The sequence below is a fragment of the Glandiceps talaboti genome, chromosome 12, assembly GCF_964340395.1.
Source record: "Glandiceps talaboti chromosome 12, keGlaTala1.1, whole genome shotgun sequence".
Classification (NCBI taxonomy): Eukaryota; Metazoa; Hemichordata; class Enteropneusta; family Spengelidae; genus Glandiceps; species Glandiceps talaboti.
The window spans coordinates 23,566,543-23,586,548 of NC_135560.1; the positions used below are offsets into that span (position 1 = coordinate 23,566,543).

A 20,006-nucleotide genomic window follows, 5' to 3' on the forward strand; every position below is an offset into this window, starting at 1 on the left:
ATGATACGATGTGTTTTACAGTGAGATTAACCCCCCCAAATTCCACATTTCTGTTTTTTGTTGTTTTGGAAAAGAGTATCTGCTTAAGTTTTGGTGCTGTGGTTATTTTGATAATAGCAGAATTAAAATACATAAAGTCACTTATCATATTTATAGAAACAATTACTATCTGAATATAAATTCCTAAAAAATATGTGATGAACAATGATAATGCATTTTATATTTTTATGATTAATTAATTAATTAATCAGTTAGAATGATGACAATATTTTGAGTTTAATCCTAAAGGGCAAATTCTTGAATAGATAGAAAAAGGTGAGTGGGTTGATGAGAAATTAAATTATATTCTCTTCTCATTACTCAGTACATGTGCCACTCTAGTGTCATCCATGATCACATAATTAACACAAAGATATATTTAGTAAATTGTTTTCATTGTGAGACTTCCTAATGATAGGATGCTTGTTTGTTAACAAATATTTAAAGACAGACAACCTTAGTCAAATACAGCGCAGGCAGGCAGGCGGTACAAAGTCCGTTTGCATGTTTGCGTGGTATCACACAGTTATTACTGTAGGCACCCTGTTTGATATGCCATGCATATCTGTCACATTATTTTCGAACCTTATACATAGTCATTCTGGAATTCAGTATTAGTTCAGCCGTTATAAATTAAAATGACTAACATCATGTCAAATATGAAGCAAGATATTGATAAAAGACAACATACATCTGTTGCAAAGTCATACAATTATTTCAGAGTGTAGTAGTACAATTATTTCAGAGTGTATAAACATAGTATATAAAAGTATTAGCTGTTCTTTTCTCTAGGATATAGTACGCATACTCTGCGAATAAATAATTTGATCAAAATTCTGTCTTTTAAAAAAAAATCTTTTTGTACATTTTTTGCATATCTCAAAAAGCATATGATGCCTAACAAAAAAGGTGAAAGGTCAACAGTGGATATGTGAAGGACTGACTACTATTATATTCTATATACAGGGTGCTATTGTCTCTAAAACACTATGTAGTACAAACTAACTTAATTTCTTAGATTTTCATCTCCTCACCACTGAATCAGAACTCATCATAGTAACACACAATTTGAGTAATACCTGGTAACCTTTGTACCACCCACAGAGGCGTGTAATATTTCATAGATTGTTGTTTTCTTATTGCTTAGAATGTCGTTTTCTTAGGAAAATATTGTACGAATCTTGCTGCTACAAATGTATCAATGTCTCTTCCCCTTACATGTAGGAATATAAAAGGTTGTTATATTTAGTCTGTAGACCTGGAAAACAACAATCTATGAAATATTACACGCCCCTGTGGTACCACCTGCCATAAATTGATAGGGGTGTGTTTATTACTAGATAATCTCTGTGATGGAGAGTAACATGTTTCCTAATAGTGAAGGGGAAAATGTATCAGTGAGGTTAAAATACTGAAAACAAAAACTCAGTATCTAGATCTGATTACAAGATTTTTATGACCAAACATAATATATCGCATGGTTATTGTTATAAAGTTGTCTGGACTGGTTTTTTTTTAATGTTTGTATAAAAGATAACTGTTTAGATATTATGGGATAGACGGGTTAGCAGTTGCAAATTACAATTTTGCTAAACATGGCTAAGTCTTTTAAAGTTGTGTATTGTTTTTTGTGCCATTTGGTATTTTAAGAGATGAAGAAAAGTAAATTTATATCAAGACAGCCATTTAATTGAATTTAATGGAATTTTTCATCACTCTAAGATATGCATGATCAGATATTAATGTCAGTTTTATGCAATGTCATGGCCATGTCACTCTCAATGTTCGTAATCATTCAGGCATAAAGCAAAGAATACAAAGCAATTTCCCTCTTTTATCTCTCACTTATACTTAATATATTATAATAACTGTTTCAAAAAGGTTTACTCTCGATACTTCATTGCAATTCATCCACCAATAGAATGTTATATTATACAGCACTACAGAGATAGTTTAGAAAATTGATACTGAATGAAGATCGCCATTATTTTTTCAAACTGGGCTGTCAGTCATGAAGGGAGCAGTTTTGACATGTTTCTGCAATATATATACAGTGGAGAGTACACGTTGGCATGTATATCAATTACGTTAACCTTTTATGGCTGACTGCAGTCTCTCAATAAATTTCTTAAGTTCGTCAGACAATGCAGCTCTCACGTATTTGACCTGAAAGTGAAAACACGTCCCTATTACAAGAGTATTTCAAGTAATGTGATATCTATTTTAACAAAGTTTTTTTTTTTTTACATCAAAGTTTATTTTGTGAAAATGATATATTATTAAGTGTCTTTATACTAACAGCTATAAATGATGTAGAGAAAGCCTGGAGAGAAAGAGAGATTCAGTTTCAATTTTTATGATAACATTGAAGTTTATGACTAGCACACATGCACACAGTGGTGTTGAATATAGCAATTAATAACATTCTTTTGAATAGACTGCTTAGTGATAAATGTATAGAAGGGTGAGACCTTATGTAGCCCCTATTAACATAAAGTTACTGAAATACTTGTATCACCTGCTGGGTGTCACTGATGTTAATTACAGAGGTGTTGAGTTTCACACCTGTGTATGGTAGAGAGGTAGCCATATCTTTTGTCTAAGATGCAATGTAATCAACAAATACAGACTTTAGTTACAAAACAATGGCCAGCACAGATACTAGTCAAGAGTGTTTTCTAACAGCCAGGATATATGGTTTATTTATATCAACATCATGTTGCGCTGTGATGGTTTGTAGCCCCTCTTTTACAATTGGACTCCGTATGTTCGCAATACACAATTTCTTTGACATGCAGTACCCAATTTCATTCATTTCAAAGGTGACATCATATGGGACATGTACACTGCACTTGTTTTACATATGCAAATTTCACCAAATGGCAGCCATATTTGTAGTTAAAAATAATTATTGAATGTATAACTCAAAAACTGTAATACATATATAGAGACTTGATCTCTCTCTCTCACACACACACACACACACACACACAAACACACACACACATACACACACACACACACTTTCGTAGTTATTTACATGAAACATTTTCACAAAATTTTCTTGTTATCATGGTTGATTTATCCCTAGGAAAGCCGTGTATGTGTATATACATGTACCTTTTCCCAAACACTAATAAACATACTACTAACCCTTAGCATCAAAGTTATAAATTCAAGACATAATACAAATAGCCTTCAATTGTGACAAATATTGGAAGTTTTTGAATTTTTGTATGTGGTGTGTTCATCACGGGAGGACAAAAGAAAATGTAATATAAATTATACACAAGGTCGGTCTGGTCGAAATGTACTTGTAGTACAGAGTTCACATACTGAATTCTCAATTGTGTCACTGACTATGTATTTCCGAAAGGTCTAGTCGTTGATCCACTGCTGCCCATGTTATATAAGCAGAAACAAGGCCTGGTCTTTCAGGCTGAAGTATATGAAATTTGAATTGTTTATTACATAGCCTGACGACAGCGTCATGTATGGTGTCTACTGAAAACAAAGAACCGTTCATTCATAACATTTGTTCATCTCTCCTGTTATTGCCCATAAATCAAGAATTGAACAGCCATATTGATGGTGAATAACACAAATGAAACAAGTGGTTTCGATTACTATGCCAACTAAAATCTGTTGTCTTTGTCAAACTACTGAAAACTGCTCTTTTTGTCATGATTTGAAAATAGGACACACCATTTACTGTAACAGCTGAAGCTTGTATTACTGATGTTTAGTGTGTGTGGTATCTAAGGCATGCTGCACATACACTAAAGAGATATCTTTTCACTTTTCTGAACAATGCCATGATGGTGACCAGCCTGCTGAGTCTGTACAGATGGCATTGTACAGAAAAGTGCAGTCGATCTGAAAAGTTGAGGTTAAAGGACTTTGTTGTATAGAAACAAGTAATCAGAATATTCTTGGCGTGCTAAGAAGTAGACAAATATAGCTATGTAATAAAGTAGGTATTTCAGTCAGCTGAGGGTTTTGTTATTTGTTTATTATCGTGTATTCCCAGATCTCTGTGACATGAATAATACAGACAGATATTGTGATGTGAATACATTGTGATAAAACATACAATTTAGAAAAGAATGTTGTACATTCTTTTATGAAGTACTGCCTAGAGGGTGCGGGGTGATGATGGCTCTTAGAATTTCCATCTGTCTGAGTGGTGTTTTGGGAAGAAAAAGAAATTGTGTTCCCAAAGATAAAACACAAGAGTTGGCAAATAAATAAAGTGTGTAGGTTACAGCCAAAACAAGTTAACTGTTTGAATATACAAAAAGGATGGATAGTTCTTGAGACACAGTGGGACATTTATTTCTTGTCTATTCCCATGATATGCAGTCAGTATCACTTGATATACATTACCATTTCAAAATTGACAAAGCCTTTCAGCCATTTTGGGTAATCACACATCGGTAAAAAGTATAGTCAGTCATTTCCCTATAGACCATATTGCTCATACATCAATGACATACGCTCATGTCAAAGACCCACAGAAAATTTAGCATGAAATCTGCTCATTTTGAGGACAAAGGACAAAGAATTGAGGCCTACAGCATGGGAGTATAAAAAGCCAAGAATGAGATATAATTCAATATTGAATCTGTTATATACAGCTTATCATGTTTCAGAAGCAAAGTTGTCAGAGGTTTTTGTATATAGACATTTCAAACATTTTTTTGCAATTTTTTGCAGGCAATAAGATGAGATTATATCAGTCCTAAAAACTGATCGTAGTTGAGATGCCTGAAAAGTTTAACCTGATTCACAAGCTGCCTGACAGTTATAGTCAGTAAGGCTAATCTCTTTGGGAAAAGTCCAGCTGTTCCTGTTTTGATCAGGCTTTTTGTATGTTTCCAGGAACAGCTTTGAAACTAAAATTATACAGAAGCCTTTTATCTCAGTGTAATGGTCCATAGAATGTTGTGATTCATGGTATTAATTCAACCTTCTCACTGTCATTGGCGCCTGCTATTGAGAGCTTTTTGTCACAACAGATATGTTTGTTCGGATTTTGTGTCGTAATTTCTCCATCCTTCGCTATCCACTTGATCATTAGATCACATTGGTTTCATTTAGTCATAAGGTAATTTGCATATTGCATCTACATAAGCATGTGGTTTAACATACGTTAAGCAATCAACCCAAAGTTGAATGTGTAATTTATTACATTGAAGACAAAGGACTGCCTTACATACAAGACAGGCACAATGTCTATTCATGTGAAATAGAGAGTTGAAATTTGATGTTAAAGAAATAAACTGATAGACAAAACTCTTCACGGTGGATAGATTAGATAGATAGATGTCAATTATTGGCATTGTAGCAGTTATTGTTATGATATTTGACTCATGCTTCTCATTAAGTCTGGGCTCTTTGTAAGTTGTGTTGTGTTTTTACATGGATCGCTATCACCAGGCAGCTGAACAAGGGCTGGATTGTATATCCAATGACAAAATTGATTAATTAGTAACTAACTTAGAAAAACATTATCAGTAGTGCAGACGTTGTATTGACTTCAAAGTAAAAAATGTTGCCTGTTTGCAGTCTTTCAAGTTTCTGAAAAATTTGAACATTTGAATAGTTCTTTCACATGTAAAAGAATGAGTAAAATACAGAGTGAAGGGAAAACTAATTTTATGAATTTCAAGAAAAAAATTATGAAAAAACCACACACCCATTGTTTTGTTGTTCATTGGTGCTTTAAAAGTGTGGCTTAATTACCACTGACTACATTCATGAACACTATAGGATTACGATGCCAAGACTGTGTGTCGACTTTTAGACTGCTGTATGTGGTCGTTATAAGAGTGAGGTCAGAGGTCGGGTTATTGAAAGCCGAAAGGTCACTTGACAGGAGAGAATCAATTTACACTTGTTTAGCCAGCCAGATAGCACATTCACTGTTGCAGTGGTATTTAAGCAATGTTTATGACAACACCCCAATTTACTTCTGTTTTATTTTGGATGAATAGAGATCGGAATTAGGGATAGGCTGTCGAACTTCAAACTTTGATGTCGTGTAGAATGAGACAGGCTACAGATTTGATGACTTGAAGGCAAAATATGAGTCAGAAAAAGAAGAGTGTAATAAGAAGTGTCAGCTCTAATAGTAGTTGGTACCTTCAGTGAAAGTAATTTAGTTCTGTTGATAGAGTATTGTTTGACTTTAATGAAATAGGACTTGATTATACCACCATATTTCAAGATTTCTGTGTTCACGTTATTCTTGAAATGAATCATGTGATCTTATGGGTCATTTAACGAGATGCTTAAAAGAAAATGTGCTGTTTTACTGTAAAATTAATTACAGCAGTGTGAGTAGACGGGGACCGCACATGCAGAAAATGTCAGGATATGTCTGCTGGTCATGAGTTCATTAATTCTAAGGTCATACAACATACGTGTATCATCCAGAAATTACCAAGTGTTTTTCTCATTGTTGGTAATAAGCAAATGAATATTGATGAAATGCTAGCATCTCAACATCCAATTTTAAAATTATCCTGGACAGAATTAATAATGTCCTGAAAATTAGTCGGTTTGATGGAAGTTTTTATGCAATATTTCATTTATATTTTTTTGACTAATTTGAAAAGATTTTTATTTTTTCAGATTGTATTTTGATAGATGATGAGAAGAAATTTGTTCTTATATCGTAGAAAATCCCAAATCCAAAACTGTAGCAGTACAGTTTCTCATGTACAGATAAATAAATCCATCTAGTTTGAATGAGAGTTAACAATTAGTAATATAAGTGATATTTAAATGAAGGCCAAATAACATGAAATTCATAATTACGGGTGGTAGATATGTAAAAAGACAAATAAACAAAACTAAACTCAAAAGATTTCAGACGATTTTTTGTCCCGTAAACAAAGTATTATCAGGTAGATACATGTTTTACACAGTCGGGTATGATGATAGAGTTGTAACGTCAGTCTGACTGTTTCTGAATCACACTACTGAAAAAAAAATTTCTCATCGAATAATTCCGTAAAGTACGTACGTGAAGATTGAAAAATGGAATTACCATCCAATAATAACATAAAGAAGCTTAATCCAGTCACGGTTACGAGGATTGAATTTTATTTGAATTAACTTTAAATGACTGAAGTGAATCCCTTCTCAGTGTCTTTTGTTCAGTCCATTGATATTCATCACATTGGCGTCAGATTGCAGATAAAGGCTTCAACTGACTAGCATCCTTGTCAGTGTCAATTTTAGCCATATGATCTTATAATTGTACTTACAGATGCAAGTGGAATTTGACGTAGGCAAATCAGTTCATAACACTATTTTTTAAATAATGATATAAGCTTGCAAAGTTGCAGAATTTAATATTGATATAATGTTTGTTATGGATACAAGCAATACTATATTTGACTTGTGCACGTACTTTTGTTTGTAGCGGGTTTCTGTTCGTAGCAGGTTTTGTCACTGTTCATCTGTTGTGAAAGAAATGATGAATGGATGTATTTTCATTTTGATCTGAAAGGGAGATAGTATGAATATTATCAAGTGTTGGATATAAAATTCCAAAATGCAGTAAATCATGAAAAGAATACTCTTTTTTGTGTTCGTGCCAATTTTTCATCCATGGCCGTGCCACAGGACCATCGCAGTGCCACAGGATATCTTTCTGAGCTTGGAAAATATGATTGTAACGTAGAGGTTTGATTGGAAGTGAATTTTATATGATATGACGAGGTTGACTGTCTTGTCAAATATACATTCAGAAGCCCTAGGGTCAGCTAAGTGCGGTTGGGGGGAAAATGACATCCTGCGAAATGGGATGTGATTCTTGAAATTGTCATCTCCATAAGATATTGGAGTGCTTGAGAGCCTTCATGTCAGTCAGGCAATTCATTTCCTAATGGTGTATGAAAGTTAACATCGTGTCAATCACAAAACGTGAAATACAATCAATGAGATGTATTCCTAGTTGGAAGGATTGGAATGATTGCAAGGTCATTGTCAAGACTCAGTATGTAATATCAATAACAATAAAGTTAGACACAGAAATAAGTCCATGTTTTACGAGATTTCTTTCCAAAATATTCCAGCCTCAAATTTTCAAAATGTCCAAAAAAATTCAGTGTATTTCCCACAAAATTAATCACCAAATTTTCATAAAATATTTTTTCGAAAAAATAATCAAATTTTCACAACATATTTAAAAAAAAAAAATGAATTTTCACCAATGTTCTTTTGATTAAAAAATAAATTTTTTCAGAAAACGTCCTTTTAAAAACAATTCTAGGATGTTTTGAATATGGATTTGATCAAAATGCAATATTTGGTTCTAATTTGTAGTCACCTAGTGAGATATTCAGTAAATTGTCATCAAACTGAAAAAAATTATTGACAATGACAGATTCCAATTGCCCATCAGTTCTACCAAGTTGGAATGGCATTACTGTAGCTGCCAATCCCGCCATGATATAGAAAAATATTAAAGGGATGAAATTTGATCATCAATCTCGTGACTGCTTGAAACTCAGTTTATAATGTTATCTCATTGCAACTGTCTTTCAGGTAACTGTTGCCGTGGGAACCAGTGATATGGGTACCTTAACAGAGCCAGAATGTCTGGCACCATGTGAGCCTGGTACAAGTGTCAATCTGGAAGGGATTGTATGGCATGAAACCGATGGAGGTGAGTGGTATGATAATGTGACTAGAAATGTGATTACAATAAATGAGGATTCTGTAATTTGATATAGTACAGCAATCTGTCTGGCTTGATAAACTCTAAAATTATCCAAATTTAATCTATTCAAAGGATAAAAAGATAAATATTTGACATTTTCAGCGATCAGAAAATCTCCGCAATTACTTTTTTTTTAAAAACTGTACTTCAGTCTTTACACTGACAGAATGTCGAAACTCATATATTGATGTGGACATGATTCAAAATGGTCGTTTAATAATTTATACAAAGATTGATTTGTACATTTCAATTCATTTCTGCAGTGTGATGAATTAAAAAATAGAAAGTACATCTTAATAATTTGTATACAACGCGATAAATGAGAACATTGACAGATGTTGGCAGAGTATAATATTTGACGCAAACGTTTTATATGCGGAGATGGAATGAAAGCAGTAATCTTGTCCTAAACTAGTTTTGACTGCATTTCATGCTGAGAATGATGGATTGTTGGCTGTTAAAATGATAAATGCAGTGAGCTTTATGTTATATCTAGCCCCAGGTTATGAATCTAGTATACTGAACACTGCTGGCAGCACTACACAGACCAGATCTCAAAAATAGTTTTTCTTACCACATATTGTAGCTTTTTAAATTTTTTTTTAGGTGAATTGTATTCTTAGGGCGGTTTTTATCTGAAAATTGTGAGCAATAGTAAATTTTTCTCATCATATCTTAGCATTTGCAGGAAATTGTGTTCTTGGGGCTGTTTGTGTCTGAAAATTGTGAACAACTAACCCCATAGTATGACTTTTGAAGAAAACTATATTCTTGAGGCTGTTTGTGTCTGCAAATTATCAACAACTAACCCCATAGTATGACTTTTGAAGAAAACTGTACTCTTGGGGCTGTTTGTGTCTGAAAATTATCAACAACTAACCCCATAGTGTGTGGCTTTTGAAGAAAATTGTATTCTTGAGGCTGTTTGTGTCTGGAAATTATGAACAAAGAATAAGTATTTCCTTTGCATCATAGTTTAGTTTTCTCAGAAAATGATATCCTTAAATATTAGGGCTATTTTTATCTGAAAAGATTTTAAGAAGATTAACTAACTTGGGAGAAAGTGTATTATGGGCAGGTCTATTTGTGTGAAAATTGAAAGACTATTTCAACACATGTAAGGACTAATAAAAAATTGTGTGGTTCCGATTACGCTCAATTTTAGAATAGGTGGGGAAGGTAGATTTTTTATTTTATTTTATTATATATATTTTTTTCTGTGTGAGTGTCTACTTCAGGTTTTCCATTGTTTTCCAAATGGTCTCTGTGTTGTTGATTCCTTCTCATCAGACGTACAGCCGTTAGAGATTGGAAGAATAGTTTTATATTGTCTTTTTATTAAGTTGATGTCAGTTTCTATATCTACTATTTCTCAATTCACAATTTTTGAAAAAAAAATATTCTTGAATATAGAGTTGGCAGTGAAAAGCTAGGTGGGGTTGGGTAACCGGAACCAAACAATTTTTTTTTTAGGCTTAATGGTTAGGTTGGACATACAAATATTTTGAACACAAATCAGTCTCCATTTTTAAGTATATTAAAAAAATTTGAATATGAATAATTTTAAATTGCTATGGTTGAGGTGTGGCTGCAGCAGTAAAATGAAATGACAGCTAATGGATTTCTAAACTGCCATTTCATTGATCCAACTATCCTGATATTGTAACTGGTTACTCATATATAAATAAATGCTTACAGATGTGAAAAAAAAATGTTGTGACAGAGGTTAATATGTTGATTTAGGTCTCCATTGACTGTGCTTGAGAACAAAAACACTAGAATGAGTCTGAAAAGTAAAGTAGGTATCTGTGACCTTGACCTCCCACTAGTCATGGCTAGCTGTCTTTTCCTTTATCCATCACGGAAGTTAATTGATAATGGAAATACATGGATTGTGATCAAATTCATTCATCCGTATATTTTCAGTTTTGCATCTATTAGTTGGGAGGTAGTCATTTCCATAACACTGTGGTATTAATTAGACACTCAATGAAGTATTATGCATATACATGTAATTTATGGGTACAATACAGACATAGTGGTTAACAATTGAAACACATTACCTCCCTGTATCAACTAGTATACACATTAGAACTGTCTGATTTTCATTTCTGAACTTTCCAAATTTAATAACATCATAGAAATAGCAGATTTTATTATACGAAAGTACCGATTATGAAACCTGTGTCTGTTTTTCCCACTTTCTATTCCATTTCCTGTTGTAATGAGGGGTTTCTTAAACCATAAATATGTATGTTTTTATGTTTTTCATCTCACCGCTGTTAATATACATTTCAAAGATCAAGCCAGGAGCACTAGTGAAAATAGTCAAATCTGCCTGTTTTATAGTTTACAATATCACTTTTAGTAGCCTCTTTTTGTTTCCATTTCAGGGAATACACTGTAAAAATAGACAATTTTTTGCAAAATAAAAATTCTGCAAAATTTTGTAGCGACTTGGTTGATAATATTAACATCTGTCAGACTATGTTTGATATTTGATAGTTCAACTAAAATAGTAATAGTTTGTTGTATATTTTTATCAACAAAGAATGAAATTTCTAGTCAAGAGTCAAAAAAATTCATGGAAGAGAATCCCAAATTGTTGCCGACATCTCTTCAACATCCTCAGGGGTGTACTACAATGCTGACAGAGAATGTTAGCAAAAATTTGAGATTCATTTCCCAGAATTCTTTTAACTCTTGAGTAGAAATGTCATCACTAAGTGTGAACCCAAAGACCGTGAATATTCATTCTCACAACATAGATAGTGTTGGATATTTTGTTAATAAAAAAAAGTGGTAGTTTCTGAACACAAAATATGATGTGAGCCTTACTGTTGAAGTAGTAAATAATTAGTACATGAATCAACCAGTAAAGTGTGTTTTGTCATTCTTGAAAATTTGTGTCGTCTACCATTTCTGAGTACTAAGTGTTTGTTTGTTGTATTTCTATCAGGAGTTCTTGTGGTAAATGTGACATGGAGAAACAAAACCTATGTTGGAACACTACTTGATTGTAGTAAACATGACTGGGCACCTCCAAGGTGAGTTTAAACTTTGACCTTTAACCTTTGTAATCCTAGTAGTATCTGGCCATTTTAATGGACATATATGCATGGTATGTAGAGAGGTTATTGCCACTGGGAGGATATACTTGTTTTGTTGTATCAGGTTTAAGGTATTTTGACGTGTTTATTGTCCGGAATTCATAGGGTTGTTTCTTTCCTTTGTAACTTCACTAGTTGTTTTCATCTGTGGTATTGTTGTGTTTTTCTCTAATGTCAGGCCATTGCTCTTTCTCATGGCTACATTGCTTTGAGGAATTGGTTGACTCAAGGTTTAGATTTCATTCTGGAAACAGAGACTACCAAGTTATAGGAGTTGTTGTTGAAATCTGAGAAATGAACTTTACCCCCATACAGCCCCATTTCAACCATCCATTCGTGTAGTTACTCAAAAGAGAAATTGGATAGAAAGAGAAAATGAAATTCTTGTTGGAGTTTTGAATGTCAACTAACAAGAGTAATGTTGCAAAAGAACTCAAGGTAGAGGTTGCATATAAATGTAGTGGATAATTAGTAATTTCTTATACATATCTGTCATGTTATTTCATTTCATAGCCTCAGAACTTATGAAAATATTTGAATTATTTGAATTGTGATGAGATGTTAGGTGAAGTTGTATACTTTCCCCGATTTCATTAAAAATGTATAGATTTCTAACTCCATCCTGGTTATTTTTTGTTTTTTGTTTTCTATAGATTCTGTGATTCACCCACTAGTGATATAGAAACTAGAACTCCCAAAGCTAGTGGGAGAGGCAAGCGAGGGCGCTCTTCCTCCAACACACCACTGATGGGAGGTGATATGAGTAATTACACTGAAACTAGGACATCCATACACAGCAAACTTCGCAATTCAAATGGGAAGGGACGACGAGGTAGTGCTGCTGGTGCTAGAACTCCAACTAATGGTTTAGAAAGGGGAGGAAAGAGGAAGAATAAACCCATGGATTTAGATTTAAACTCCAGCCATGATGAAGGAAGAGCAGCGAGCAAACGCATGAGGACAAATTCTCGGGGGACCCCAACAACACCACAAGTACCAACTGATGTGTCAGCAAATGAAATGCCACCATCTCCAGTACTAATAGAATGTCCCGAACCCAATTGTGGAAAGAAATACAAACATATAAATGGACTTCGCTATCATCAAACACACGCACATTTGGAAAATTTGACACCAAAAACAGATGTGTCAACTGAGGAACCTGAAAGTGAAACACCATCTGCATCGTCAGAGGACAGTAATTCTGCTAACATTCCTGTAGAGGGAATGAAGGAACAAGTACCAGCACAAAGTGAATATGACTTCTCTGATTCCAATTCCAAAAATACAACTGTAAAAGGACACATTGCTAAAGGCGGTCAAGGAAGTGAAGGTAAACCGCAAACGGGAACTGTAATTGTAAAACAAGAGATAGACACAGAGAAGTCTGACTCTCATGTGAAAGACACAGAAAAACACATGGACAAAGCATTGAGTGTTAAAACTGGAAAGTCAAAACATGATAAAGTGTCTGGAAAGCCTCATAAACATGGCGAAAAAGTCAAAGTTAAAGATGGTGTAAGCAGTCAGAAACCAAGAATGAAAAAACATGTGTCATCGGGTGAAGACAACCATTTGGAATTTCAGGCAATGGTAGAAAGTGTGTTATCATCTCAAAGTCAATCATCTGCAACTCCAGAATTAGGTGCTAGGAAAGATACAGAGACAGTAACAGGAACTGTAACACCAGCTATACCAGTAGGTGCTGCCACTAGTGTTATACAAAAAATCAAAACTGAACCAGGACTTAAAGAAAGCAGTTGTTGTAACATGCAACCTCCCCCTACTCTGGACAAAGTACAAGTTCCAGCAAAGGAAGAAATGAGGACTAGTGATGTTATAGACTCAGAAGGACCAAAGAAAAAAGACAAAGATAAGCATAAATCCGGAGACAAAGAGAAACATAAGAAAAGTAGTAAAGCTGAAAAATCTTTGCCAAAACTGAAAAGTGCTAGGCCTATTGCTCCAGCACCACCAGTTCCACAACTAATTGCAATTCCTGGATTTGCACCAACTAGTACAACTGGTGGCACTGTTACGATAACACCTGTTACTACGAATCCGCAGGCTACACCAATTAGTCCGCCATTGATACCTATACAGCCCAAACCAACAGTGATGGGAGAACCAATGGTCAATCCATCTCTTGCTTCACTGAAAGAACGCAAACATAAGAGTAAGAAAAAGTCTAAAGAAAAGGATGATAAGGGAGAGAAAATGAAAGACTCATCAAAAGAAAAGGAGAGCAAGGAAAAACAGTCCAAACAGGAAACTGAAAAGAGCACAGTCGAGGAGAATAATATATTAAAGAGAGCACTTACTGAGTCTGGAATATTCTTAGATGAAACTGAGAAAAGTCCTTCACCTCCACAAACTAGTGAAACACCAAGTGTATATCCATCAAGTAATGTAGCTGGTGAGCCTCCCAAGGCTGTGGTTGCTCCAACCAGACCAGAGATCCCCAAACTAATACCAGTTACTGATAGCGTACCTAAAGCCTCGGCTACAGCTCATGTTATAACAGCAACTCCAAAAGCAGTTGAAGCTGAATCACTACATAGACATGATAGACAAGGTGCAGGGTTAGGTAATCTAAGTGCTAACACCGCTGCTGTTGCACCAAATTCACATGCACCAACAGAGCCACTTCAGATCATTACAACAACACCCCAGGGTAGCAACACTAACCAGGATGCTAGAAGTCCTGCATATTCAGACATTTCTGATGCAAATGATGATATAAGCAATGAGGGTAATAAGCAGATAAATGATGATCCTTATCAGTTTAATGATGATTCTCAGCCCCCAGCTGTCAAAACACATCATAGTATTCATGGTGAAATTCGAAAAGACAGGGAAGAGGTGTCGGTGTATGCACCATACAGTAGTAATCTAACCGCTAAGGTTCACTCCCCGCCAGTATTAGAAAACAAAAAGAGACCCAGTGAGGAAAGCATGAAATATTTGAACAAGGACTCTGAAAAACACCAGAGAAAAGACACTGTGGAATCTTCTGAATCGGACAACAAAAAACTGAGAAAAGATGAAGCACAACCTCAAGCTGCATCAGGGAGTCAGTTTCCGGAGCGACACAATCCGTCTCCCAAGATGCTATCCCAACAGATGTATCCTCAGTATCCATACATGCCGGGATACATGGGATACAGCATAGATCGGACTTATCATTTGCATTTAATGGCTACTGATCCTCACTACAGACACCAACATGAAAAATTTATGGAAGAGCAGGAGAGAATGCGACAGGAACATGAAAGGATGGAAAGAGAAAAGAGAGAGAAACCTCAACAAGAGAAACATCCACGGACTCCAGACAAGGAGAGTGAAAGAACAAAATCAGAGTTGGCTGGACCTGCAAAGAATGTTGAAAGAAAAGAGCATCGGTCTAATGAACCTGACAACTGGCCCAGAGGTGAAGAAAGATCAAATGAAAGAACAAAAGAAAAACAACGAGAAAATCATCAAATAATGGCAGAGAGTATAGAATTGAAATCTCAGGTGGCACAAGCTGGATCTAGGGAACAAATCTATGATCCTAGAGTTTTGTATGATCATCAGAGACAAAGGGAGGACATTAGACAGCACTATTTATATCAACAAAAAGTATTAGAACAACAAAGGTACGAAGAGGAAAGGAGAAGACAACATCAACATCATCAACACCATCACCACCAGCAACAACAGCAACAACAACAGCATCATCATCATCATCATCACCAACAACATCAGCAACAGCAGCAGCAACAACAACAACAGCAACAACAGCAGCAGCAACAACAACAGCAGCAGCAACAACAACAACAACAACAACAACAACAACAACAGCGACAAAGTGAGAAAGAAAGGAGAGAGTCTACTGATACTAAGCAAAGCGAGACTGCAAAAGAAACGCCAAAAAAGGATAGACCAGCCAAAGATATATCAAGTAAACCAGAAAAGGAGGTTAAAAGTTCATCAAAGGTCAGTGAGGACAAGAGTGATGAGAGGGAGCATAGGAAACCACCAAGTCGTCATGACGACAAATCACATCCCACCTTGGAACCAAAACCTTCCCATCATCCGGAAGCAGCAAAATTTCCAGAAGGATATCCGGCATATATGCAACATCCCTACATGCAGTCACCTCACTATGGACCTGTGCCGTTTGATCCGGCATATCGACCTGTCAATCCTATAATGGCAGTACCTGCTGGAGGCTATCCTGGTACTCCCTTTCTTCCGCCAGAATTCCGATACTCTGGACCATCTCCTATGGTGGCACCAGCCTGGAAGATGTCACCAGCTGACGAAAAAGCTCTAGAACAGGAAAGAGAGAGGGAGAGGGAGAGGGAGAGAGAAAGAGAGCGTTCTCTAGTTGTGTCTCCAGTGCCCAAGTCTCCACATGTTGTGTCTTCTCGACATGGCTCTCCAGAGAGAGCGCCAAAAGCATTAGAACTTTTACAACAACATGCATCACAGTACTACAATGCACAACACAAAAATGAAGCAAGACAGTCACCAGATAGGAAAAAGACAGTGTCTCCAGCTAGACCAAGATCAAGATCAAGATCACGATCACCAGCTGCTGGAAAACAGCATGGAGAATCATGCCACTCTGGCAAGGAAGAAGAAGCCGGGTGTATAGAATCAGGTTTACATCATGATGTATCACCGCCAATGCAGAGGCACCTCCATACACACCATCATACTCACCATGTTGGCATGGGTTACCCTATCATGGCATCACCATATGATCCATATGGTAAGTTTATATACAGACTAAGTAATATTTACAGTAATAAATGTTCATAGTTACAGATGAAAATTTCTACTCACAGTCAAAACGGTGACATCTTGTCAGTATCTTTAGGTTTGTGCTAAAATTGGCTGTCACCATGTGTTTGGGATGAACCACTTGAAATGAGTTTCACTGATGAATAGTCACGCTGATGAGACATCAGTGTCTCATCCACTGATGAGACATCAGTGGAAATTTGGAATTTACTGTTCAAAGAATATTTTGGCTCTGTGAGTAGAAATTTTCTTTTGTAGCTAAGTAATTTTTGTGCAAGAAAAACCCTGAAAATATATTTCATTTCATTATTTGATTTCTCAAATTCAAATATAATTGCATCATAAGTAATAACTATCCTCAACCATAGGGGACCGCAAACATGATGCCGATACTTTGATCTCTGAAGCAAGACTTTCCAAAGAGTGAAAATCAAGGAAATATTTCCAAATACTACTGAACATGTCCTTTTCCTACAAATTTTGACATCACAGATTCACCTTTTTTTAAAAAATAAATAACAGTAGTCATGGTAATCAGTTGTTAATGAACTTTAGACCAATCAGGAATTGTGTATCAGTTTGTGATCTGGTATGTGTTGTTTCCTTCCAGCTACTGTGTTGTCGAACCAACCTCCAGTTGCTGGCATATCACCATACACAGCGCGAAGGTAATTTGCATAAACATAATCTTGCCCATAATCTTGCCATTCAGAAACTAACAGGAATGATAAGGCTCGAACCTGCAACCTGCAGATTCCAAGCCAACCACTCTAACCATTCAACCATCATGACTTCACGTACATCATGGACTCATTCCTTTGTTCTGAACCAACTTTTTGTAGAGCTCTGTCAGACAACTGTTTTTCACACCTAAATTTCAATCTTAATCAGAACCTGACTTCCCATGTCAGGAAGACATATTTTGTACTTGAATAACTCTGTTGATACTATCAATTCTTATGCAGTGAATTCAGTTCTACTATGCAGACCAGTGACTTTATCATCATTAATATGTTTTCTCTCTTTTGTAGGGAGTGAGGTTTCATGAAAAAACCTAGAGAGTATTACAGTGGATGTTAGAATGAAAATTTGGACAGTTTTTATGTGAACTGAGGTGCTAGTACTCTGCTCTAGTATGTGCTTTAGCCATATGTGTGGAGTTGAAGGAGATTTCAAAAAACGCTTTGAATTTGAAACATAATTCTCGAAATGCTGCATGGACTTTTACACTGTGTACTGTATTGTAAAGTTTGGATCTGTGACGTGGTGTGAAGATATTGGATGTGTTTTATCTTGTATGTACCAAGAGACTGTGTGTGTTTGGAACTCTTAGAATGTGAAGACGACTTCTACACAACTCTGTCATAATGCATGTGGCCTCTCAACAGCCATTCTAGGATACACCCATACAAGGGTTTATTATACCTGCAGTGATTCCCGTCAACTATCTCCAAGTTATGTGAATAAGTGCAGTACAAAGCACTCGGATTACAAATGTTGTTGTCAGCGTTATAGTTGTAGAACTCTCCAACTAGATGGTGTCTGTATTGTACTACAGACAGACTCTCCAACCAGACTGTATATGAAAGTCTACATTACACTGGAGAAAGTCCTCACCGAAAGGATAACTCAGTGGATGTCATCTCTATTACAAGTTTTTGAGTGTAGAAACTTTTATTTGAAGAAATTGAACTAGAGGAGCACATTTGAAAAATCTACTAGGATGTGTACATTATACTGTGATTTCATGCTAAGTGTGAAATACATGAATCACAACATGACTGTGTCAGCAAAATGACAGTCTGTAGTTATGGTTACACCTTCTCTTATATCCTGTGAACATTTCAATTAGAAAGATTTTGTCAGGATTGATAATGACAAGCCTCAATTCAAATCTCTGTACCTTTTGAACTAACTGCCACTTAAGTGAAGTTTTCAAATTTACATATTTGTGAATGTCAAAGATTGACATTTGCCTTGAAAGTTGTCAGGCAGTGGTAACCATGAATTTTGATAGGTTAAACACATGTAGAGCCTTGATTGTGACTCAGTACAAGGCTTGTACAGTCAAACATTATGTGTTCTTCAAATATCTCACTGAGTTCAAAGCATAAACAAATTGACACCTGTTACAACTGTGACACTTTATGAAAAGTAGGAGTTGAAATCCATGGCTGATAGTGATTCCATCTTCTTTAGAACAAGCTCAATATTGTCATTAATCAAAAGACTTTCTGCCATCTTCGTGTTTCACTCAACATTTAAAAAAGTACAACTTCTGTTTATTGTAAGTATTTATCAAGCCCCCTGGACAGTATCTATTACCATGTATGTGTATTAGTCTGTTGACCAAATCGTCACCCCTGTTTTATTTTGAAATGGAATGGTCCACAATACAGAATCTAGAGGGCCATTCCAAATATCAGGATCATAAAGGGATATAGTATATGAGAGACATCACATTTAGCCTAACAGTTTGAGTGTGTTTGCAATAGTTTTTTAGCAGAGGTTGATGTTATGTGACTGTGAGGTTTTATACTATTAAGAATATGAAGTGAGCTGATTTTTATCAGCTGTGAAATATTCTACCATTTCAATCATTCGTTATCTTTGTTGGGTATTTTGTTTTTAACATGGTCATGTTGTAAGACTAAAAAAATGCAGTCACAATTACAGCAAAGAGTGCAGTCACTGTGAGAAATATAAATGCAGTCACTGTCACAAATACAAGTGCAGTCACTCACAAATACAAGTGCAGTCAGCCAGTCAGTCAGTCAGTCAGTCAGTCAGTCAGTCAGTCACAAATACAACTTTCTCTGAAAAACTTAGCAATTAGAGTGTACATGTTCAAAATACTTTCAAATACTCCAATGAAGTTATTTGACACAAGCAGCCATAACATTGCTACCCTTGTCTTAGATCATGGCATACTCCACAAAAGAAAGGTTGAGGTTATCAAAATGTTGGGGGAGGGGGGTTAGGTTTAACTTTAACTAGAATATGTCGTGTGGTTATGAAGGGTTGTTGCTTACCTTTAAATCACATTGTAGACGTAAATGTTAAACCTGGACATCTCTGACCCACACCAAGTAAAACTATATCATGAGTGACATGTATCATACTCAACCCTGTTTGAGTGTAAAAAAAAAAGACCAGTTTGGCTGGCTTACAGACAGACAGACAGACAGACAGACAGACAGACAGATAGATAGATAGATAGACAGACACATACATAGTCACACTGACACACTGAGAGAGATATAGACATACTGATCTTAGCTACTTTTGTGGTCATTTAATAAATGGTACCAATTGTCAGATCACTTCATGTT

At 35.6% G+C, this 20,006-nt stretch overlaps 1 protein-coding gene across 1 annotated transcript in view; it reads left to right on the forward strand.

The window, feature by feature from the left end:
- The window catches only part of LOC144443450 (uncharacterized), a 42,393-nt gene extending 25,047 nt beyond the window's left edge, over positions 1-17,346 (forward strand). The window contains exons 3-7 of the mRNA XM_078132929.1: positions 8,599-8,719; positions 11,733-11,820; positions 12,537-15,556; positions 15,701-16,642; positions 17,285-17,346. Of these exons, the coding sequence (XP_077989055.1) occupies positions 8,599-8,719; positions 11,733-11,820; positions 12,537-15,556; positions 15,701-16,642; positions 17,285-17,346 (4,233 nt within the window). The remainder of the gene's footprint in view (positions 1-8,598; positions 8,720-11,732; positions 11,821-12,536; positions 15,557-15,700; positions 16,643-17,284) is intronic.
- The last annotated feature ends 2,660 nt before the right edge of the window (positions 17,347-20,006 follow it).